Source organism: Monomorium pharaonis, chromosome 7 (assembly GCF_013373865.1).
Source record: "Monomorium pharaonis isolate MP-MQ-018 chromosome 7, ASM1337386v2, whole genome shotgun sequence".
NCBI lineage: Eukaryota > Metazoa > Arthropoda > Insecta > Hymenoptera > Formicidae > Monomorium > Monomorium pharaonis.
In genome coordinates, this window is record NC_050473.1 from 3,085,771 (window position 1) to 3,109,817 (window position 24,047).

Consider the following 24,047-nt stretch of genomic DNA (forward strand, 5'->3'; position numbering starts at 1 on the left):
CTTTTCCTCTATTTTCTTCTTTCTCTCTCTCTTTCGCTTTTTCCCCTTTATGTCGCGCTCAGCAGAGCCGGGCGAACTAAGTAAGTCAGTAACCCAGTGGAAAACTCGCCCGGGGCGACCTCTCCCGTTCCCCCACTTGTCCCCCGTCCCCTCTGCCAATCGATCAATTCTGATGTAATTATCCAAACGTTGAATTTTTTATCGCGGTGAAACAATAACGCATTTTCAGAGCAAACAGCATCACTCACCGGAGGCAGCCGCGGAGGCAGCCTCGCGCCGCTCTGGGGCCACCCGCGTCGTCCGCTTGTGCCCTCAGTGTTTACGCAACGTGTAATAGAATAATCTGCGCGTTATACAGGGTTGAGGGCAGAGACGAGGGGGTAAGAGGAGGGGTGAGAGGGAAAGGGGTAGCGGGGCAACTATGCACTACCGCGGGGTAGAAGTACCGCGGCACATCTTTGTTTACCGCGCGCCATCGGTTTCCGGTCCCCACGAACGTTTTCCGTCACGCGAATTTGCAGAATGGTAATCGCGCGATAAAACGTGCTTTTTTTATCTTCTCTCCTTGTCCTCTTCTACCCCGCCCCTCGTATCCCGTCGTCGTCCCTTGATACAGCGTATCAAGAAGGGATTTCAGTAGGCAAAAGCAAATAAATAAACCTTGTATCAATAATCTATTGACATTTTTCGTTAATTTATCTCTCTGGATTTATCTAAAGTATTTTTATCTTTAAAAAATTGACAAGAACTTTCTTGTAAATTTATTTGAAGATGTAAACAATTTTGAAAAGCATTTTTATCTTTAAGTTGAAATTTCTTGTTGTTTAATGTATAATTTGCAAATAAATTTTATAGCTTTTAAGAGCATTTTTATTTACAAATGTACATAATGACATTTCATCGACTTGCAGTAGTTGTAGTAGCAAATAAAGTATCAATACTACCAATATAATCCTTGCATGTTTAGGATCATAAAATCACTCATAAAAATAACCTATTTTTTCGTTTTTAAATTTAGACTTTTACCTAAATGATTATTTATGATGAGGCATTAATCCTCAGAAAGTTTCAAATTGAGCCTTTTGAGGCTTTTTATTTCCGAGATATGAAAGGTTGCTAATTTTATCAACTTGCGTATTGCGTTTTAAGTCATTGGAATAAAAAATTACATAATAATAGATTTAATAAACGTATTTGTTTGTTGATATCTATTTTTTTTATAATTCAAAATTTACGAGGAGCCTCTAGTTTCGGGGAGAACCAACGAGAAACTCCGTTTATCAAATTATCGGGGGTGCAAGCGCAATGCAGTTAATGATCGCTGTCGGGCTAAAAATTTTTTTATAATATATATTTTTATACCCGATTATATGTATATATAAATATGAAAAAGATATATGGTTATATTATGTACACACACACACACACACACACACACACACACACACACACACACACACACACACACACACACACACACACACACACACACACACACACACACACACACACATATATGGGTAGGCCATTGTAATCAAGAGACTAGTATAGTAGTTCTTAATTTAAAAATGATATAGAAAATGGGTAAAGATATACAAGTTCTTCAAGAGATCGTGTGTGCAAAGTTGACCTGGAAGAAGAAAAAAGTAATAGTTATATTGTAGCCCTAAGAAGAGCTGGTTGAAAAAAATGTCTTGGAAAAGATAATAAAAAGCGTCCTAAAAAATCCTATAATTGTATATATTTACCTGGAAAGAATCATATATAACAGTGAACGAATACGTTTATTAAACCGACTAATATGTAAATTTTTATTCCAGTGTCTTAAAACAGCGAATACGCAAGTTGATAAAACTAGCAACTTTGACTCCCTATATCTCGGAAATAAAAAGCTCAATTTGAAACTTTCTGAGGATTAATACCTCATCATAAACAATCATTTAGTAGGAAGTCTAATTACTAGAAGTCTAAATTCAAGGGCTATATATTTTTGGTCTATTTTCGCGATCACTCTTTCAACGGAGATATGCGTCTGTGGATTGCGTTTTTCCTATAGCGATATATTAAAGGCCGTCCTTTATCAGCCGTTTAATGCCGCTATCACCTCCCAATTAAGCCATTCCGGCTATTAACTCGCACCTCCGGATTTAATCATTATGCCGCCGTACAATCGCGTATGTGTATTGTGCGCCGTATAATGTCCCATACAAAATTATGCTATTATACGGTTTACGGTGATAAGTTAATGCGCGCGCGTCGATGGAAAGTCTTACGCGACCCCAAAGTTAACTTTGCGCCGGCGATTGTTTGGCGACGAATAAGGGCCCGGGTACTCGGCAACGCGCGCGTTGTTTCCGCGGCAAAACGCCGCGTCATTCTAGAAAAGAAAGGCAGGAAGGGTGCGGGGCGGCGAGGGAGAGGGAGTTTAGGTCGCGGAAAATAGGGGTAATCCCGTGCTACACGAAAACCTCATCGGGCTTTGCTGGGCGCAAGACGTAGAATCAACAAATCCAGCGGGATTAGATAACATCCGACGGGATGATTGCCGTGGTCCTCTCTATATCCTCCGTCGAATCCCTCTCTCTCTCTCTCTCTCTCTCTCTCTCTCTCTCTCTCTCTCTCTCTCTCTCACCCCCGCGTGGCGGTAGGGAAGTGCCGCCCCGTTGTTGGCCCACCGAGTTATTGGTATCACTTAGCGGAATCCGGAGACGGCTTTAAAGAGCCGCCCATCCTCGTCTCGGCTGCGAGCCTCACGCACGTCGACGCACTTCTATTTATTTATTTGTTTACTCGCTCATTTATTTAGCCCGACAGTCCCGCGCGACCATTAACTGCATCGCGCGTGCACCCGATAATTTGATAAACGGAGTTTCTCGTTGTGAGGCTCCTCTAGTTTCGGGGTAAATTTTGAAAAAAAAAAGGAACCTCGAATCTCCTTGACGGGAGGAGGAAAAAGTATTGTAAAAGGTAAGATTTTTCGTTGCGACTACGTATGTATATTCGGCGTTTTTATTTTTTCCAACGAGTCGTCAACAAAATTGGCAATGTTTTACATTTATGGGGGGGTGTGCGCGTTTTTTTTTTTTTCATTTTCTCCCTCATTTTTTCCAGCGGGGAAAATTCAGCAATTCCGTTTACCTTACGGCGACAACTAATTACGCTCGTCACTTGCCAGAAAACGTAACCCATTTGTCAGTGTCGCGTATCGAGATATCCAATTTTAATATAGCGTTGACATGAAAAAAAATGTGCACTCTCGCCGGCAAGAACCGGGAGTTGATTTTTCCGTGGCGGTGCCATGCCCACCCACTCACGCGCGCGCTATTTTTTAGCCCGATCCTCCCTCTCCCGCCCCCGTGGGCCTCGTCCCGGCGTTTATTTCGATTTTTTGTTGGGAACGCTCGGTCACCTGAAAAGGAATAGGTGAAAACTGTTAATTGGTTCCCTGCTGAAAATACGGCGGTGTGGCCGGCGGCTGGTTGCGACGCGTTTTAAGCAGAGCCGTGTGCGTGGAACGCCAGGCACCATCGGGATATATTTACGCACGTACGCGTAATATATATATACATATATATGTACACGCACATATACATATAATACACGTATACGTTCACACACGCGTTCAACGAGCGTCAAGGAGTGTGGAGCGTGTGCTCCGCGGCAGCGTGTCCGTCCAATTATGGAAAATTAATTGGCGATTGGTGACTCGGGGCGATGCGAACATAGTTCAGCGTCGAATAAACTTCCTTTGTATTCCGATCAGCCTTTGACAGCGGTGTAATAATTAAAGTAATTAACGTGCATGCCAATAAATTTGAGATCGTTGCGCATCGTCGCGCGTACGAGCGCGGACAATTATTCGTCGCGCGCGTATCCTATGTATATAAACATATATATTATATACTGCATGTATACATATAAATGTACACGTGTACATAAGCGCGATACATAAGATACGCACGCGTACCCGCCGCGCGTACGTACGCATCTACAACGTACTCCGCGCTCTTGTTAATAGCTAGCAGAATATACGTAATTAGGCACTTCGTTTCGTGCGGGAGTTTACGTAATATTTCTCGGCGGAAATCTTCTTTCCGCGGCAGGAATAAAATTTGTTCTTCGCGAAATCGTGTTAATGAAACTGTAAAAATCTTGCCGTTTCAAAGGTTGTCAATTATCATCCCTCTAGTTAAATTGTAATTTTAATTTTCTCGATGTTAAGCTCAAGTCGCGGCTGATGTGAAGCGAGAGTGATTCTCAAGATCCGCAGCCGGTTCTTGCGGACCTTAACCGGTCCTCACGGAGGGCCCTTAATAAAAGGAAAAGAGGAGAGAGCGCGTTTTAAAAATCGTCGGGCCCGTCCGAATTCGGGAATGGGCAAATATTTACGGGAGAAACCGTAATCGACCACGCTAATCCTTTGTGAAACTCATGTGAACAACGCGCGCCGGACTCGGTCGAATGGATTAAGACACGGCCCGAACCCTTTCTCTCGTCCTTTGAAAATTCGGCGTCCTTTGAGGATGCGCGCGCGCGGGGCGGTCTCGCGGGTTATTCGCCCGTGCGCACGCGGCGAAAGGAACAATATTTGCGCACTGCATTATGAGCCGGCAAACGCGCGACGGGGCGTGAAAATGTTAATTTTCCCGGGCACATCCGCGACGAGTCGCGGTGTCGGAATTTTCTCTCTCTCTCTCTCTCCCTCTCTCATCTTTTTCTATTTCTCGCTAATTTCGCTCGCAATTTTTTTTACGGCGCGACATCTCGCAGTGTTTTTACAACTACTCGCATTAATCCACGTCAAGGAATTAACGGATAAATGGCAGACAGCGCTCTAAGTCGCGTCTCACCTTGTACGTTCCGTCTGTGGTTTTAAAACTGTATCACCTCCCTCCTCTTTCCCTCTCGCGAGATAGTTTCCCGGGATTAAATTATGTAAGTGTTTAAATTATCACACAAAAGCTTGCTTTATAAACAACGCTCGTATATGCGCTCGTATATACCGAGTACAAGAGATAATTATTTTGAGTAACACGATGATTTTTTTCTTAAACTAAATTTTTTTAAAACAAAGTCTACGTTAAAATTTAAGGAGTTTGATACAATGATAAATACGATGAAGAATTTTTATACAGACATTAGTGTAAGATATCAACAACATTTCTTGCATGGAATCATATTTTTATGTACATATAATTGTTTTTCTTTTGTATTGGTTTTTATGTAAAATATCAAGTTCCTAAAGAATTCAGGAGTTTATGATATATTGTATGTTATTCTAACATATTTGATATAAAATGTTAAGTAAAATAAGACTGTATATTGTGTGTGCCTGTGATGTGTATTTAAAAAATATTCGAATTGGACATTAAAATATCAAAAACACGTTTACCGTTATAGAACATAATAACTATATATATTACAAATAAGTTTAAATAAATTGTATTCTAAAACTTGACAATTTCTAAGTAATGTTGCATACAGAATAATGAGATGAGTCAATGTAAAAAACCGTTTCAATTGCTTTTACAATAAAAAAAAATACAATTTTCAATCACATACTTATATAATACGTTTTAAAACTGCGATTTAGAATGTTTTTCACTTGTTGAAAATCGAGGATCGAATCGGACGCTTCACGGCTGGTAATTGCCTTCCATTTAAATGCTCGTCGATTTCTCAAGAGCATAAGAAGTAAACGAGCGTGAAATTCCAGTAGAATCGGTCAGCAGGCCCGGAATAATCATTCAGAATGCGAATCGAACAATGTCTTAGGCCGACAACGTCAACAACGTCACGCCGTCCATCTCGGCGAACGATACGTATCAATAACGAACGTCTCAACGGGATACAAAGTCTCTCTCTCTCTCTCTTTCTCTCTCTCTCTCCTTTGAGTAAAAATGGTTCTGTCTCGCTTCCTCGAGTGAAAATGGCTCTGAACGTTTCACGTTGAATGACCACGGTCCTGTCCTATCAACTCTACTCCAATTATTCGGCCGACACGCGGAAAGGCAGGAAGGCATGCAGTCAAATGTAACCGAGACCGTCGAATCCGAGTGAGATGCCGGCCGGGAAGAGACTTCGGAAGCTGGAGGAGATCAGGTATCGGCCCGCCTGACACCCCGTGGCTACGCCTTTAAGAATATCGACGCTTTTTTCCAGCGCATTCGCTCTCACAAGAAACGAACGAGCGAAAGCAAGAGAGAAAGAGAGAGAGGGAGAGAGAGAGAGAGAGAGAGAGAAGAGAGAGAGAGAGAGAGAGAGAGAGTGAAAAGAGGAAAGGGGGAAGGAGAGAGAGGGCGAGATCCACTTAGCACGCCGCTTAGACGCGAAAACATCTGTATTGTCGCTGCATTAGCGCCGAGGATCCATCCCCCCGTGATTGCCGGGGAAAATTGTAATCTTTTTCGTGGAAGCCGCCCCGCCGGGAACGCTCCTTACAGCGAGAGTGGTTCTGCCGGAAGATAGATAGAGAGAAAAGGAGAAAGAAAGAGGGGAGAGGGAGACGAGCCAGACGCGCTGTCGACAGAAGGTTTCGTGTGAATCGCTAAATGTAAGGCATAAACGTATTATATACATGAGGAAAGGATACGATATTCTTATTTTACATCTGTCTCTCAGTTTACGTCTCTTTTTCGTGCGCGCTCCATTGAGATTCATTGCGCATTCAAGACGGCGGCCACGAGAGACTTAGGTCGCACGCGCCCTCCCCCTCTCGCCCTCTCCCCTTCCCTACAACCCTCCCACCGGTCATGGTCAAAGTACAAACTTATTTAACTTCGTTACCTCTCCATTTTCAAAGAGCGACAGAACGAGAAAGCGACGTGTCTCATTTATAATTCATGATACTTCGAGCCCGGACTCGTGTACCGATTTCGAAATCGTAAACTCGTCCAACGTCGCCATTTCTCGTTTTCGGGGGAACCATCCGCGGGAGTGCGAGAGCGATCGGATGCAGAAAAGACCATCAGCCAGGTCAAAAGTTATTGTATATTAGCGCGTGATGGCCAGTTCCCAGTTCGCCTCTAATAAAATTCACGACGTACCGGCGAACAATGGCCGTCAAGGCTGCCAAGGAAGGGAGAGAACGTATAGAGAGGCCCTCCTTCTTCCTCCGAGAGATTCTCCTCTGGGATCCTCGCATTCGCGCGCGCGGACACGTCAAGCCGCCGTCTCCTGGTTTTCGACAACGATCTGAACCGGTAGGTAGATAAGTAGGTAGGACAGGCGGATCGGTGATATAATACGCGTACAAGAATCGCGCAGAATGTGGGATCCGGTTCGCCGGATCGGGCGTACGATTAACGTACGGATTAGGATTAAGCTCCGGCGTGGATCTCGCTGCGCCCGAGCGAACCGCAGCACATCGGGGAGGCCGGGAGGCTCGAAAGGAGGGGCTCGTCGTCGCGAGGGGTAGAGACACACGGGTGGCCGTGTGCGGGGTACGTACCTACAATGTCGAGGAGGGTACGTATGCACCCCGGCGAGAGAGCGAAAAGAAAGAGGGGAAGAGAGAGAGGGAGAGAGAAAAAGAGAGAAAACGCTTTTTCACGCTCGTTTCTCCGCGTGCATCGTGATGCCCCCCTCGTACCCTCGCTCGCTACCACGAAGAAGAAGAGAGGGGGGGGATGACAGTCAATGCACATTACAACGGTTTTATGTTATTAATACGGATGCATTGGCCGGGATTTAAATAATTGAACAGATCCGCGCGGATTCGCTAGATATGTAGGTACGGTTCTCTCCTCTCCCCTCCCCCTTTCCTCTCTCTCTCTCTCTCTCTCTCTCTCTCTCTCTCTCTCTCTCTCTCTCTCTCTCTCTCTCTCTCTGGCCGCGCGCAACCGCCATAATCCAGATCTACCGACGCCTAAATTTCCGCGTGGGGCTCATCGCGTTCGGATTGGCGTTTGCGCTCACTATTTGATCCCATAATGTCGACAAATCGATTCGTTTATTTAAGATTACTGGTCGCAAATTTCTAAGCTCGTACCTATAAAGATTAGCAGTTATTGATACTCTAACGCAAACTGCTAAGTAAGAAAGAACGAAGGGTAGTGTATATTGAGAGAAACGATAATAACACCGAATGCAGTAATAGATGAGCATTTTGTTATAATCATTGATCAATGAAATGATTATAAAGAGACTAATAGCCTGTATACATAAATTCAACACTAACGATCACAATCTGTTAACAACGTTTTCTGTGGAATTTGAAGGAGAAGTCACTAAAAATATCGAGAAGTTACGTTTGCGTAATTGCGAAAAAAGCAAGACTCTTTGTAAATTAAACTTAATGAAAACAAAAGTAACAATAATTTTTATTGAGTCAGAAGATCAAACTTTGCATCAAATAAAATTTTAAAAGCAAAGTCTGATTTAGCTAAAATATTGTTTTCAGCTTTATTAAATAAAAAACATAACAAATCCTTCGCATCAATCCGATACATGCTTTGGTGTTTCCTACATGCTTTACTTTAATAAAATTTTGTTTAATCTGGAAACTGAAAAGAAATTAAATATCAAGCATTTGCAATGAACCATTTGTAATGATATCTTTTAAATAATTTTACTAATCGCATTAGCTACAAATTAATGAATGTCTCATAAAGTTATAAATAGTAATATACTCTTGTTATTATTAAAATTTGAAACTAAAGTTTTAATCTGATTATTTTCATTTTGAGAACAAAGTAAGATTTAAACAATCTTTACAGATTCGCATATTGCACCACGATATCTCACAAATAAGTGGCAATTAATAATTGATAAAACAAAATGTTGATAAATATCTAAAATCGAATTAAGTGAAAGTCCTTTTCTAGATATTCTCTTTTTATAAATAAAGATTACGTGTTGAAACCATTGGAATGTAGAATATAACACTTATTTCTAATGCCCGTCTCTATTTTCGAAAAATACGAATTTAAGACGGTTTGCAAAAATAAGCTCTTCGATTCGATCGCGTGCTCTAGCGACGACGACGGGGGGTGAGAGGTTCGGTAACCTTCATAATATGCATCGACAAATATGTCGTTCGTTTCCGCGACGCTTCCTCTCTTTTCCTCCCTCCCTCTCTCTCTCTCTTTCTCTCTCAGAGAGTTATTTCGCGACCACCCTCTCTCTTAACACGGGCGCGCGCGTGTGTCTGTTGCCGCGCGGCGCGGCATCCGAAAGGGGTGCGCTTCCCCCACTCTTGAGCGTCGCGACGCGACGCGACGCGATCGCACCCTCCGCGCGAGAGAACCTCACCGTCGTCGTCGTCGTCCTCGTCCTCGTCGTCGTTGTCGTCGTCGTCATCGTCGTCGGTCCTCCGCTTCGTCCTCTCTCTCGTCATCCCTCGTGCCCGCGTTTCGTAACGGCGGTGGGAGAACGGGGATGCGAGGGAGCTATCGCGCGCGGCCGAGTGGTGGAAGAGTGGACGGGGCCAGACGAGACCACGCCCCGATCGCGGACAACGCACGCCAACCCGACGCGGCACCCAAGGGTGTCCCTCTGTCCGCCACCGACGCGGCTGGCGCGGCTCACGGGGGACCCACGGGGGTGGCTTTGTCGGTTCGTGCGCGAGGAACGGTACGGCACGACGTAGGGTAGGGTAGGAAGGCAAGGCGCGCACCGCCTGGCATCCACGCGGCATCGCGGCAGTCATGGCTAGTCCACGTATATCCTTTATCGGGGAGATGTCACTCGGTGTCCGCGACGCGCGACGACGGTAGGCGCCCTGCGAGACGGCGGAGGCGGCTCGCGACGCCCGCTCCGTAGTGGATAAAGTGAGCGGAGGGGTAGGTCACTACGTCTTCCTCGTCTCGATGTTGAGCACCGATGACTCAACATCGGTGAACGAACGTCTGCGAGGCGGCAGCCTCGTATTCGCGCGCGACCGGGGAATCCCGCTGTAAAAGGAAAAAATCCTCCCCCTCTCCTTTCTCCTTTCCCCCCAAAAAGAAACAAAACAAGAAGAGAGAGAGAGAGAGAGACAGAGAGAGAGCGCGCGCGGTGGTTGAAATTCGCGAGAAGTCGGGAGAAGCGCGATTCGGTTATCTCTCTGCATCCCCTACGATGCGAAGAACGAGAACGTAACGCCGTCGGAGGAGCGACGAGACAGTTATCTCGCTCCCCATCCCACCTCGGGAAAACTCCGGGAAGAACCGCAGCATCCCGCGCATTTGCCGCGCGTAACGCCGGTAACACCATTGTCCGTTACGTTCGCACGCGTTCGTATCCAGCCCGTTACGTAACATGGTAGAGAGCACCTATGCGAGCGACTCGCCGAGATCACGCTCGCCCATGACAGAGCCATCGAGTCCGCTGCACTCGGATGGTCCCGGTATATCCGGCTACGGGCACAGCTATCTCTACAGCTACTCGCCGGACGCGCAGAACCACGTATCGCCGCCGACGACGAGGCGCAGCAATCATCATCAGAACGAGACGACGGATGCCGCGCACGAGCGCGCGTTCACCAGGAGTCCGATCGGCACCGGGGAGGAGACGGTGTCGCCGATGTCGCGGCACCGCGGCCAGCCGACCATCGTTCCCTCGCGTCCCGCAACCTCCGCCTCTACCATGTCGTCCCCCACCTCGCTCTTCACCATCGACAGCATCCTGGCGCCGAGGCCGCCGATCGGCAGCGTCGTCGTCGCGCCCACCAGCACCACCACCGTCGCCGCCTCCGTAATCCAGACACCGGAGACGATCGAGTCGGCGACCGGTCGCACCACCACCACCACCGCCGCCACGGCGATGCATCCGTTGCAGCAGCAGCTGCACCACTTGGCCTTCACCTCGGCGGATTTTCTCGGTAGGTAACACGTCGCCCTCCCCGAGAGAGGATGACGGCAATGACTTCTCTCTCTCTCTCTCTCTCTCTCTCTCTCTCTCTCTTTTTCTTTCGAAGTCGAAGGTCCGTCAAAAGGAGCCGCGGCGCTTAAAAGACACTCTAATCCTTTAGGCTTCTTCTCCGGACACCTTTTACACTTTAAGGCCAAACTCTTCTGTCATTCGAGTTCTCGTATGCATGAAATTTGTAATTAACGTTGCCTCTATTCGGATATTCGGAATCCCACAGCCGCTTTTATGGGATCTTTTGTAATCGTGTCCTAAGTGAAACTTCTAACCGCGATACGTCACGTTGTCAAATTAAATTCGTATTGTTGGATCGTTTTAAACTCCTACTACTGTTCCGAACTGCATCGAGGAACCGAAATAATAACGAGCAATTGAAGCGGATCGCGCGTGTCGAACAATTACGCGAGATCGAACGATTAATTTATGCATGCCGCTGGAAATGTTAATTGCGTTTGTTAGATTACATTACAGTTTTATCGAGCGACATCGGGTGCAATATAGCGTTCCTCGCAATCTTTTTTTCACTATACGGGTAGGAATGTCGACAACGCGTTTCGAATGCCGGCCGTCAATTTCGCAACAATTTTATGGAAAATCGAAAAACTCTCGGTAAACGAGTCTCCAATCTCCACATTGTTTTACATTCCGTAGACAAATTGGGAAATTATTTCCCCCTTTCTCCCTTCAGTAACGATATATGAAATCGGAAAAAAATGATTTATTAACTGTAAAACGAGAGGAGAAAAATTTGGCGAGTTTTGTAAAGTATTAAAGCGTATATCTAAATGAAAATCGAAGTAATTCTTCGACTCTATTTTGCACAACGCGGAAAATTTCACTGGCTTTATTCGCTTCGCGTTGATTTGCTTATCTTCAACTGTATGTTTTTTATCAGTTCATTAGCATCGCGAATTCTTACGTCCACACCGAGACTGTCGTTTTACTGCCACTATAGATTCTACACGATTGTGCTCCATATTTATTTTAAATTGCTATTTGCTCTCTAAATTGAAATCGGTATTATTATTCATTGAAAGACAGCGAATAATCTGATTTTAGTTTTATTGTAATTTCAAATGTCAATTAGTATACTGATTTCGATCAATGACATCATTCAATCAAAATCCCTGAAAGATTATGGAATCTCCATTGATGATCACAGTTATAAATATGACAAATCAACAAGATTTTATTGATTCAGAACGGTAGCTTTTTAACTTACTGTCACAACAAACTGTAAATAATTGAAAGTCATAGAACAGCAGTCCGCGTGTGTTTTCTTTTTCAACGTTATAGCATACGCTTCTCTTCTCATCTCGTCCAACTTGCGTTCCGCAGCGCAAAGCGTCTAATTCGTTCGCGTCTCGTCAATTTTCTGAGGATCGGTAAACGTATTTTCGTACAACAGAGAGACGTTTAACACTTTACAATGCAAAAATGTATAAGACCTCCGGGCGAAATCCTTGGAGAGCCGGTGCAAGACGCGCCAAAATTTCTTTCATACCCGCAGGGGGCTTTAGGTATTTTTCCCTCAAGGAAACTTGCGCTCTCTCGCATTGGGGATACGCGAGATAAAATCCGCAATCCGTTTCGATCATGCATGAACGATCTAGCTCCTTCCGCAATCCCGCTAGAAGACGGAGAAAGACGTGAAAAGGAAAGCATACGAACGCAAGGGAGAGGGAGAGAGAGAGAGAGAGAGAAAGAGAAAGAAAGAGAGAAACCCGTGCTCCGCTGGGTAAAAGCAGCAAATTTTTACCGTCCCCGCATTTTCATACGCAACGTCGCGTTTAAGCAGCTTTCTTCGAGATTTTAAGGTAAAACGTCCCCGGGGACGAGGGCGCCGGGCGACCTCTTTATCCCGAGCAGCGTGAATGGGGTCTCGCGAGTTCGCAGCATCGCGGCAACGGCAGCCTTCACCGCGCTAATTTTCGAACTGGCCCCGGATATTTGTGGGATATTTGGCCGCCCGCGTAAAGGATGTAATCCTTTTGTCAATCGCGTTGATTTAGCGGCCGAATTACCCGCGATTGTTACAACCACCGCTCGTCGGACAATCAATCCGTCGATCGAGCCCTGATAGGGCAGCCCGCCCTAAATGTTATAATCGCGTACGCGCGCGAGAATGGACGCTTGAATCTTTAATGCGGCGCGCAAAGTTGAAACAGCCCGCGCGGACGACAATGATCCTCATTGTCATTTCGTCGTCGAGGCGCAGCGTTATCGCCTCTCAATGTCGTTTTCGGATTTCAGCCGCGGCCTACCCAGGACTGTACCCCGGAGGATACGTGGCGGCGATGGCCGCCGCCGGCGTTTCCCTCCACGGACAGCCGGCCTTCTACCACGCCGGCCATCCCTACCAGATAAACCCGAACAATCCGGGAATGGGCCCGATGGCGAAGAGGAAACGCCGCCACCGGACGATCTTCACGGAGGAGCAGCTCGAACAGTTGGAGGCCACCTTCGACAAGACGCACTACCCCGACGTGCTCCTGCGGGAACAGCTGGCCCTCCAGGTTGACCTCAAGGAAGAAAGGATCGAGGTCAGCCTTTTCACCTCCTTTACGAAAAATTATTCGACAAACCTAGCGTCAATTGCGCGGCGTTACATTAATAGTCATTCGTTGATATTCACCGTCAGTCATCTTACAACAATTAAATTACGAGATCGGAAGATTAAGATGCACTCGGGGTGAGTCAGGCTTGATTATCGAAACCATGATCGCGGGAGCTTCTTTAATCGAAACGTCGATCGCGAATCGTGGAATCAGCCATAGCGCGAAACACCGGTTTAGCTGGAATGATCATATGACAAAGAAGCTCGGGAAAAGCGTGGAAAAAAAGAGCGTTGACAATTATCGGGCCCCCGCGGTCGAGTTCCGAAAAACGGGAGAACCGGCTACCGGGTTCCGAGTAAACCGGCGACGGCGAGCCGGTTTTACACGCGGCGGGCTTGAGCCGCCTGCCGATGACAAATTACTTTCTCGAGCCGTGAACGGAATATTGGATTTCGGATTGGCAAACATTGACCGTCCGGATGGCCCAGCCGGGTCCGTCCAGGCCACGCACAATTTGTAATGTAATGTCGGCAAACTACGCGCTCGCGCCGCCGTCGTTCGTGAGTGGGATGGAACAGCCTGTGTGTATGTGTTTGTCGTCCTAATGCATAAAAGCCCATAATGTTTTAACGCGGTCATTAAAATTTACCGCGGCGGGTATTTATCGGGACCTCGGTCGACTTGAGCTAACAAGTTGCATGCTAGATTAAAAGCTTTAGCGATAATGTGTTTACTTCAATTATACATAGCGCGCTCTCGCACACGCGTGTCGGACAGCGTGTACACGCGCGCAATTTATAGCTCTAAAGTGGTGTACTTTCAGACAAGAGAGAGACAAAGAGAGAAAGCGAGAGAGAGAGAGAGAGAGAGAGAGAACGCGCGCGTTTTCCTCGGTAATTTCGTATAAATTTACCTTTCAATAAGCTCATTGTGTCGCCGATTGAGCGTTATTTTTCCAGCAATTAATGATCTAGCTTCTCAATCTGACGGCAAACTGCATATTGTGATCTCTGTAATTTCTACTCAGCCCTGTGATTGAAAATGTAGAATCCTTTTTTATGCAGGTCGTTTTGTGTATTTTCACACATTCGTTTTATCTGCGATGTTTCGATACAGAGGCCCTTTGTTTTAGATCAACGATTTCATCAAATCGTCATTAATGATCTCGCTTATTAAAATATTAAAGTCTACTTTCAGATCGTATTACACCTGGTTGCTCTAAACGCAATTGGTCTTAAAGTGTAAAGCCACAATTAAAGTCGATTGAGATTTCATCGATTTCAAATGAGAGAATATAGACCGTGTAAAAACACAACTCAATAAAATGTTATTTTTACAGTTATTTTTACATTTATAAAGAGAATAGGAAAACAAATGCTTGTTAATATCATCATTATTATTAAATTAATTTAATATTGTGATATCACTGGTTCATCTTATAGCTGTTTTAAAGCTCATAAATTCTATTCGGCACACAGTTCAGTGAACCTTGAAAGGTATATAAAATTACACAGGTAAATATCAGCACAAAGATTCAGCTAAGATTAAGGCATATTCTATGTGAGTTGTGTCTTCATTGATTTTAATTGACGATTGAGTGAACCTAGTCTCAGGACCGCGACAACGGGTCGCGTAAAATTGACTGCACACACCCGACGATGATTCCGTCGAGAGCGATCGCGCACTCCGAGAATCATTGACACTCGCGTGGGACCACCCGCGTCGCGCGTCGGCTTTGCCAAAGAAAGGTCTCCCGAGAGTTGTTTAAAGACGGGAACAACATATACCTGCCGGTGTCTGGTACCCGCGGCCGCCTCTCGTCGAGCGAGAGTCCACGGTGTTTGCACAGAATTAGTAGAATAGCGACTCTTGGTTGCGCCCGAACGGAGGGAGCACGGGAGAGGACAAAGAAAGAACTAGGGACGGGGGTCTGCCCAAGGTGAAGAGTGGGGGGGGGGAGGTGGTGAGAAACTCCTAAGGTACTGTTTTGTGTGCTTCCAAGATCGACTCGACGTTCGAGGATCGACACGGGAGAAACAACAGCTCGGAGACTAACTCGGTGCTCCTACACTTCTTTTTTGTTCAAGAAACGAACTGGCATATTCGACACTGATTGATCAGTCGACACGCATGGCGTATGATTGTCATTGCAATTTACATTAATAAAAAGTGCGCGACACCTTGGCCCACGTGAAACACGCGTCGCGCGATCGCGACGGATTTAATTTCGCATCTCGTGAGGAGCAAACGGGATTTAACGTCCTCGACCTGAGAGAGAGAGAGAGAAAAAGCTCTTCAAAGTGAATGAGGGTTAAGCTATTACAATAGCTAATGCAGCAAAACGAATGCGAGCAGGGGTTGAATATTGATTGTCGGTTTTCATTCGGATTGATTCAGACAGGCGTGAGGGACAAATGCGTGTCCCGCGAGCGTGGCGGGAATTCGTTTGATGTCTCTCACGCATCTTTTCTTACTTCGTTAAGTAATATATCGCAGCACGCTCGTTGGTCGTGTCCCGTATATTCACGATTTAGGAAGCATTACATGTTTCTCAAATATTGCTCAGTGATCGTTGGCTCCCCGATTAATACGGTCGCTTGAATTCATTTATTTGTATGATAATTAAAAATCATCACGTCGTCACGTTTGGAAAAAATGTAATTATGTCAGTTTATAAAATTTATTTATAGGCGCAATTTTTATATGTTTTTCAACGTGTTTCAAGACTAAAAAGATAAACAATAACTGTAATTGTAAATGTTACTCGTTAATAAGTAATCCGTTTTATTAGATTGGTGCAAAAAATTTGTCTTACATCTGTCAAATAAAGCTAAAAATAAATTTTCAACAAAATCGAAACAAATTCACCGCTACGAACTTCAGTACGCTTCTTTTTATCTAGAGAAAAATTCTTAATCGTCTTTTTAAGTAACTCTAGTTTCTAACTTTATTTAATGCAAAGCTTGATGGAAAAAGGACAAACCACTTTTACATCAATCCGACGCTTTTATCCGCGGGCGAAAAATAAATCCTGTTTAATCCTTCATTTGGTAATGTTACTTTTGAGCAACTTGATCTTCTTACCTACTCCCTACAACGCTCTTGCTATAATGATTAAATTCTAAACAATACATATAACAATCTCTCTTGTTAAATCCAACCTTTCTTGTACCTTTTCCTAATTTAATTTAGTAGAGATCTGGAAAAAAAGGTGACAGAGTTTTTAATCGAGGGAGATTTGGTGGACTTTAGTTCTGAATGGACAATAAATTATCGAGTCTTTTTGAACGTGACGTTCAACTGCACTCATTTCAGGTATGGTTCAAAAACCGTCGCGCCAAGTGGCGGAAGCAGAAGCGAGAGGAGCAGGACCGCATCCGGAAGCTGCAGCTGGAGCAGCGTCAGCGCACAGACGACGGCGGCACCGTAGCGACGGTGATGGTGGGCGATCGTCTGGGCCTGAACAGGCAGCAGCAGCAGCAGCAGCATCAGCAGAAGATCGAGCAGGACACGGACAGCTCCGACCTCGAGGTAGCGTAGTGCGGTGACGACGAGACGACGGGTCTCTCGCCCAACGGTAAATCGAGGAGGTCGGGGAGGACGATGGAGGACGGCCCGGTGCTATCGCGCTCTTATCGACAATGTGTATGGGCATGTACATACGTGATGACTGCGCTGTAAATACCATTGTAAATATGACTAACGATGAATGTGTACAATACCGAAATAAATTATTGCATCGAGATACGTTGGTGTCTGTCGTCTGGTCCCCCGCGAAAGATTTATCTGCTCTCTTTACGTGCGTTATGAGAAGCAAGTCACATAGATCTCGCGACATATACGCGTATAGTGTTGCATGTACGTGTCGTGGTCAAATATTCGCGATGTTAACAGAATTACCGCGAATCTCCTTTTATTTTGTACTTTGATTTTATGAACGACATTAAGGATAAAATTGTGTTATTCAAATTAATTTATAAAAATAATTTCGTTCGTACTATGTAATAGTTATTTTGTCATTACCGCGTTTTCACTTATTATTCGGTTATAATTTAATCAATGTATAGATCAAATTGAATTGAACAGAATTTATTGAATTTGTATTATTTTATCAGTCTTGAATTTTTCGCAATTGATTTTTTTCAATCTAATTCAAAAAGAAAGAAACAGAGAAATAGGGAGGAGAACGCAATCGATTTTCCTCAATTCGATACCTTTATTGGGAATTCTCCCAATATGCAGAAGTGCGCAGCGAGGTGTCCATTTAGATCGCGAGAAATTTAAATCCCATGACACTCTTTCTCTACTATCGCCTATTGTTATTGCTGAAGTGCAACCCGGTTTTACAACAATATTTTCTTATTGAAATCGCTTCGCTGTTGTGGAAAATACATTCTGTTTATACAAACGTTTATACGGAGCTTCGATATTCCACCACGCATAAATATTAAAGCTCGTCGATCGTTTAGGAATTTTGAAACGCGGTAAAATTTAGAACTTTCCGCTCGGGGCGCTTTTCCGGATGCAAGAGAGCTCGAAGGGAGTCAACTGACGATCAGAATAATAATTGCACCGATATGAATCACGCTCAACTATAAATTTTATTTTTAAAACGGCGTTCAGAAAACTCGCTGTTAATCTTTCGTCTCTCGCACATCTTCCAATCGAGTCATCGATTATTATCGATCGTCACGTTTCTCACTTCTTTATTTCTCTTTCCCTTTGCCAATTGGTCGGGTGCAAGGCAATCTTCCCGGCATTCTCTTGAAACGATGTCTCCTCTCGCGCGTCTTCGCGCCACAGGACTCGAGCGCGCCGTCCATCTCGACAATCCGCAGGATCTCGATGGGATTCAGGCTGAATCGGCTGCGCTCGGGCGAGCCGACGATCAGCACCAGCACCGTCACAAATTTGCGGAAGAACGTGGCCCTCAGCAGATACGCGGCACCGCGGCCGTACGGGAAGAGCGGCGGGCCAAACGAGTTGACGTCGCACACGTAGTACGCGCCGCAGAACTTGAAGAGCCCCAGGCAGACGCTGTCGCACGTCAGGACGGCGAAGTGGTAGCTCGAGAACACCCGCTCGAGCGTGCGCCATAGGCACTCGTCCGAATCGACGTACAATCTGCCACGCACGGCCGGCAGCATCCGGGCCTCGAACAGAATCTCGCCGATCTTGAAGCGATCGGTGAGATACTTGGGCGAGAGGGTCACCGCGATCCTGGCGCGCGTGGATCCCGGCGGTACAGCGACGTCGTTGACGCATCTAAGCTCGGCCTCGTGCCTGCTGCGCGCGTAGTAACGATCGCCGCACACGACGATGGTGTCGAGGGTCTTCGAGGTCCAATACTCCGGCGCCATGAGCCTCGTCATGCCGGCGCACACGACGTAGCAGGCGTACGCCTGCATGCCGCGATTCGCCTCGTCGAACACGCCGTCGGTTATGTGTACCTCGCCCCACAGGGAGAACAGTCGGTTGCGCTCCTCCACGTAGTATTCGTGCCATCTCGCTTTACCGCCGGCGCAGACCTCGGCCCAGTCTGGTCTTCTCTTCCGGTCCGCGGGCGCGTACTTGCCCCAGGTCGTCTCCCGACAACGTTTCAGCCACACAGCTTTTTCTCTCGGTTCTCTCGAATCAGCCTCGTCCTCGTCCTCGTCCAGCTTCGCGATTTCGCCTTCCTCGTCCTCCTCGATTTCGAGCGAATCGGACGGACGCGCGTCGATGGTACGTCGCGGCTGCTTGCTGGGCTCGCTGCGCCGCAGTAACTTCAAATTGTCCAGTTGACAGCAGTGAAACGTCACGTTGTAAATCTGAACCTCGAGATGGATGATAAAATCGTCCGGGTTGTCATATCGCTCGTCATTGCGGTCGCGCAGCCGATCGTACGCGTGACCTCTCAGCATGAGGATCATCAGGTGCCGCCGTAACGAGTCCGCGGTGCAAAACTTGACGATGCAAGCGTGACCGTCGTCGTTCCAGAAGCCGTACTCGTCGCACCGATACGGGTTGTACAGGTACCAGAAGAGACCGTCCCGCCAGAAAGCCAGCGAGAATCGGATCGTGCGGAGGATGCAGTCGTTGTGCCGCTCGATCACCTTGCCGAGCCACTCCTCGAGCTTCGACGTGTCCTTATGCACAGGTATGTAACCAGCATCCGTTTGCTTTTCACAACCGAGTCTTTCTACCCTGACCTGCAAGGGATCCTTCCTGCTTAACGTTTTCGTCGTCGCCGTCATGTTGTCCTCCGTAAACATGGTGTCGGCGAAGTCCACCGCGACATCGGGCATCGCGTCGGCGAGCTCTATCTCGACGCTGTACCTGTAATTGTAGACGACGACGTCGTCCAGGCGCTGCCTCTGCTGCACGTTGATCGTGCCCATGTGAGTAAAGAGCATCCAGGCGTGATCGTAGATGTAATCGATATTAGCGCTCCACATGTACTTGTATCTTTCATATCGTAAAGATAATATCATTTTTATTCCGAGAGAGATGACAGTTTTGACTGGATTCTGACTCTCGTAAAAGCGGAGCGGCACGGTTCGAATTCTCGCTTGTCCAACGCGAGAAAATTGTTGGAAAATTACGTCACACAGAAATTCCACGCGCGCAGCCCCTTACCTTGACGAGAGCTCTCTTTCCAAACAAATTTCAAAACGAAAGAGGCAAATAATTCGCTTTAAAATAAACTAAATAAAAAAAGGGATAAAAGTGATCAAAAGGAAAACTAGAATGCATCATATCGTTTTCTGTTCCGATTATCACCTATACATTCGACGCATACCTAAGCTGAGTTTTTGCCAGCAGTGCCACGATCGCTTGGTAGAAGCAGAACTTCCAAGTGTTCCTGCGCTCTCGCGACGTCATTTCCAACAGATGCATACCTCTCATCCCGCGAAGCACCACAATGGCGTAGATACGTTTGATCTCCAGTGGCTTGTTGTTTTCAGCTGCTCTGCTGCACTGGTGCAATAAGTCAAAGTAAGAAAAGTGTATTTTTTCTCATTCTAACTTCTTGCTGCACCAGCGCTGCTCAAAGAACAGACCTCAGTTCCACGATGACGTAGTCGCCGTTTACCAAACCGGGACGATTGCCAGCGGCGCGATGATCTACTGACTTCTCCAACTTCAACTTCGGACGCGGCGGCGGCACGCGTACGTAACATAACTCCTTGCGATTAGCAAAGTCGCTCTTCTGCTGGCGCAGAAACTCATCCTCGTCGTCGTCCAGCTGGTCGCGAAACACGTTATTTCTTCTTTCGCTCTTCGGAAGCCTCGTCCTCGTCTGCCCAAAGTATCGCAAATTTGTAAATAATATAGTCTTCTTAAGACTTTAGTTTCGCAAGAGTGATGGAAAAATCAGAAACACGCGAACTAAATTAAATAGAAAATATATATTATTTGAGCTGGCGATTGTAGACGGCAACGCTCCATTTCTAACCGGTTGTCTAGTTCTCAGGCTTCTCCAGATTGAGATCCTCCTGCGTCGACCTGGTTCAACGGTCGTCCTGGCTCGATGCCCAACCTGGAAGCCACCGAATGGAAAATACTCGCGAAGCGAAGGTCTCTTCTCGACGACTTCCAGTAATTTCGCGACGTCGGATGTTGCCGTCTTCTGCTCGGCGCTCACTTCCAAATCCAACGTCGAGTCCGCGTATCTGTGCGATACTTCGTGCAAATCCATCAGTCTATCTATCTACGGGATAAAAGACAACGGGATTCGCGATTGAGGAAAAACGAGCTTGTCCCTTACGATTTCGTTTCGCGATCCTTCTCTTCGTCCTCCGTCCAAGGTCTCTTCTCGGTATCTTCGTTCGTCTCGCTTTCGTGATCGGTGCTCCTGTACCTGGGAGATATTTGACCGCTCTCGGTCGTCGCGTCCTCCGTTACATCAGTGTCGATGGCCGTGTCCGGCTCCTCCACAAGTTCGCTCGCCACCGTTTCATTCTCGCTCTGAGTCGCCGGTTCTTCCGTCATCTTTCAGCGAAGTTGAATTTAAACGATATTACGACTTTTCGATCGCAATGTTAAAATGCGATATTAGAGAAAGGTTAGAAGTCTTAGAGGTAAAGGATCCGAGAGTGAGGACTCATATCCCTGCGTTTGTGCACCGATTCAACGTGCATCAGATTTTTTTCAAAATGTCATCAGTGTAACGGAGATGTTAATGTCGATGTGAAATATGCGTTTGCAATTTTGACATTCTTGACGTACGCGCGGCAATCCAATTGAACATCTACATACGCTTATGCAGAAATATAAACATACACAAATATATTCACACAGCAGATGTATTTGAATCGCATAAAGAAATATCTATAATTTCAGAACTCCTCATTGTGTCTATACTTTAGATCCGCTTGACACCCTTAATAAAAAGAAGAGCGTACGTACAAACATGCAATTATGGATTTATGATAATATTATTACGGGCGACAATTGAGAATTCAAACATAGCTATTGTAAGCTTCCAATGGACTTCTTTAGAAACAAATCCGCTCGGATGTGATCCGGATTCAAAATAAGAGAAGGGTGGGGAGTGCGCAGGGGGAAGAAGGGGGGCAAACACTCGAAAATGGCCGGTTCGAATTTGTATAGGGCCAGTCGGAAGACCGCAGAGGGACAGGAGGGCTCCTCGAGAGAACGCGGACGGCTTCCTGAAGCTGAAAAAATACTCGGGTACTCGACGGGGAGGGGGTGAAGGAGAGGGGAGAGAGAGAGAGAGACGCACAGCCTCGATTTATCCCGTTTCGTTCGCGTACGATTTTGTAATTATTTTGCTGCCGGCGCAGACGAAGCCCTAGGAGCGGCAGGCAGGCAATCTCGGGCGCGCGAAGCCCGCCGGTGACGCAAGATTTTCAAAGTGTTTATAAAATTACCGAGGGGGGCGATATCGCGATACCGCCACGCGCGCGCGCGACCGAAATAACGCGAAACCGTACGATCGTACCGGCCCGGCCGGTATTCAAATCATTATTGGATTTGGGAGCCCCGCTCGTGCACGGATGACGAACAAATAAATCGTATTTCGAGTGCGGCAAAGTCGGCTCCGCGCGTCCGAGATCGTGTCTCGAAGTTGAAACGAACTTTAGACTCTGCCGTCAGACCAACGAAAGATCTACGAGCGGCTCAAGATTAAAGTCCCCGAAGCATCGGAATAGCTCTGGACCACGAGAACTTAACTACGAACTTGGACCTTTTGTTCCGTCACATTGTTGGATACAAAGGCGTGCGTTGTGACGCGGGTTACATTTTATTGTTGACGTCATTTTTAGATTACAGCGCTTAAAGCGCGGGAGATTTATTTCACTTTCTATTTTGCGCGTGACTAACACGTTTAACGAAACGGGGAGGCAATGCCCGGGCATTGAAAGGATATTCGATAAAAATCGCTTATCTGGGCCGATACGCTTGTAATTTTTAGCCAGGAAAATGGGTAACAACTTGTAAAAACCGAAGAAGAATACGTATGTACGTGCGCCGCGGCTGCTGCGAAACCTGGCTGAAATTAATATCCGCGGCTTTTGTACGGCGATTGTTTGCAGGTTTTGCGTTTCGGTGCCGATCGACGGTCAAAGCGCGAGGCGAGCGATTTTTGCGAAAGCGCGCGCGTCGTAAAGTTTTTAACGCCGCATGAATCGCTGGCGTGCTGTAAAAGGGCCGACCGCGAAGAGCTGCAGGGATCCCGGAGCACGGCTATTGCGAAACGAGACGGTAACTCTCGTCGATTTTGCTCCGCAGATTCAATGGAAGCTGGTTTTCGCGGGATAGTCAGAGAACATCCCGTGAGATTTTTGCCGTCGGACCGCGAGAAAGTTGGAAGGGACAGATCAGGACAATTCCCGGTGAAAATTTAATGGAAAGTTCACGGAGACACTCTCGAAGACGTAAACTTCGCGGAGGATGGAAGCGCCGCTCAGGCTAAGCCAGTAGCATCAATAAATTATCGTGATCGATTATTCGGGGTTTCCCCGCGCTGAGAACTTCGGCAAGCGATTGCCGTAGGAATCGTCAAGTCCTCCTGTGGCCACTGGCGCTTAAAGCCGAAGTATAATCATAATTGATCGCGAAAAACAATTGATCAACCGTTACCAAAGTTTCGCGCTGTTAAAAAAAAAAAAAAAATCTCGAAGGCAAAAAGTACATTTGGCATCTTCTTTCCTACTTTCGACGCATCGTATTTTTTCTTCGCAAACAGTGATCGCAATTATTGTATAAGAATGTATGTACGTGTCGATGATTTCGAGAAGCTAGAGGGGTGAGAATCGTCCCGAGGGGTGAAGGGAGGAGAAGCGGATTGCCCGAACGCATAACATGTATGCGCATATATATGTCTACGCGTTCCGCGTATAATGCATACTCGCTCCGAAAGGAGGATCGGAGGGAAGGGGGCAAAGGCGGGGGTGAAAATGAGCGTCGAGAGAGAGAGAGAGAGAGTGCAAAATAAACAGTGCATTATATGCAATAACGCACAAAACACCCCTACGGCTGTGCAGTCATCTCCTTCGAAAGATTCGGCCGCGAGTGCGCGCGCGGGCAATCCAATTAATTTTATTTTAATTACCGTATCGTCGGGCATACGCCGATTGTTATTGTTTCGACGTCGATGAATCGACCGTCGCCCCGTAATTTTGCCGCTGACAA

The 24,047-nt window shown here is 46.5% G+C and overlaps 3 protein-coding genes across 4 annotated transcripts in view; 1 reads left to right on the top strand and 2 right to left on the bottom strand.

The window, feature by feature from the left end:
• LOC105829048 (N-acetylglucosamine-6-sulfatase) overlaps positions 1–24,047 on the bottom strand; it is a 73,191-nt gene that overhangs the window by 24,457 nt on the left and 24,687 nt on the right. The window lies entirely within an intron of this gene.
• On the top strand, positions 9,565–17,151 carry LOC105829049 (homeobox protein goosecoid). Its single transcript, XM_012667694.3, has 3 exons — positions 9,565–10,801; positions 13,102–13,391; positions 16,722–17,151. The coding sequence occupies exons 1-3, from the start codon at positions 10,240–10,242 to the stop codon at positions 16,944–16,946; spliced, it is 1,077 nt and encodes a 358-aa protein (XP_012523148.1). The 5' UTR covers positions 9,565–10,239; the 3' UTR covers positions 16,947–17,151.
• Positions 17,242–21,380, bottom strand: LOC114254284. Its single transcript, XM_036290382.1, has 5 exons — positions 21,157–21,380; positions 20,831–21,061; positions 20,446–20,734; positions 20,188–20,339; positions 17,242–19,853 (listed from the first exon to the last, which is right to left on the bottom strand). Exons 1-5 carry the CDS (start codon positions 21,378–21,380, stop codon positions 18,113–18,115), a joined length of 2,637 nt encoding a protein of 878 aa, XP_036146275.1. The 3' UTR covers positions 17,242–18,112.

Excerpts from the sequence above, each read along its gene's own strand:
- LOC105829049 (XM_012667694.3), top strand. The coding sequence starts at position 10,240 with ATGGTAGAGAGCACCTATGCGAGCGACTCGCCGAGATCACGCTCGCCC. Across the intron at positions 10,802-13,101 it reads CACCTCGGCGGATTTTCTCG|CCGCGGCCTACCCAGGACTG; the intron begins GTAGGTAACACG and ends TTCGGATTTCAG. Across the intron at positions 13,392-16,721 it reads TCAAGGAAGAAAGGATCGAG|GTATGGTTCAAAAACCGTCG; the intron begins GTCAGCCTTTTC and ends CACTCATTTCAG.
- LOC114254284 (XM_036290382.1), bottom strand. The coding sequence starts at position 21,380 with ATGACGGAAGAACCGGCGACTCAGAGCGAGAATGAAACGGTGGCGAGC. Across the intron at positions 21,062-21,156 it reads AAGGATCGCGAAACGAAATC|ATACGCGGACTCGACGTTGG; the intron begins GTAAGGGACAAG and ends AGTATCGCACAG. Across the intron at positions 20,340-20,445 it reads TCATCGTGGAACTGAGGTCT|CCACTGGAGATCAAACGTAT; the intron begins GTTCTTTGAGCA and ends GAAAACAACAAG.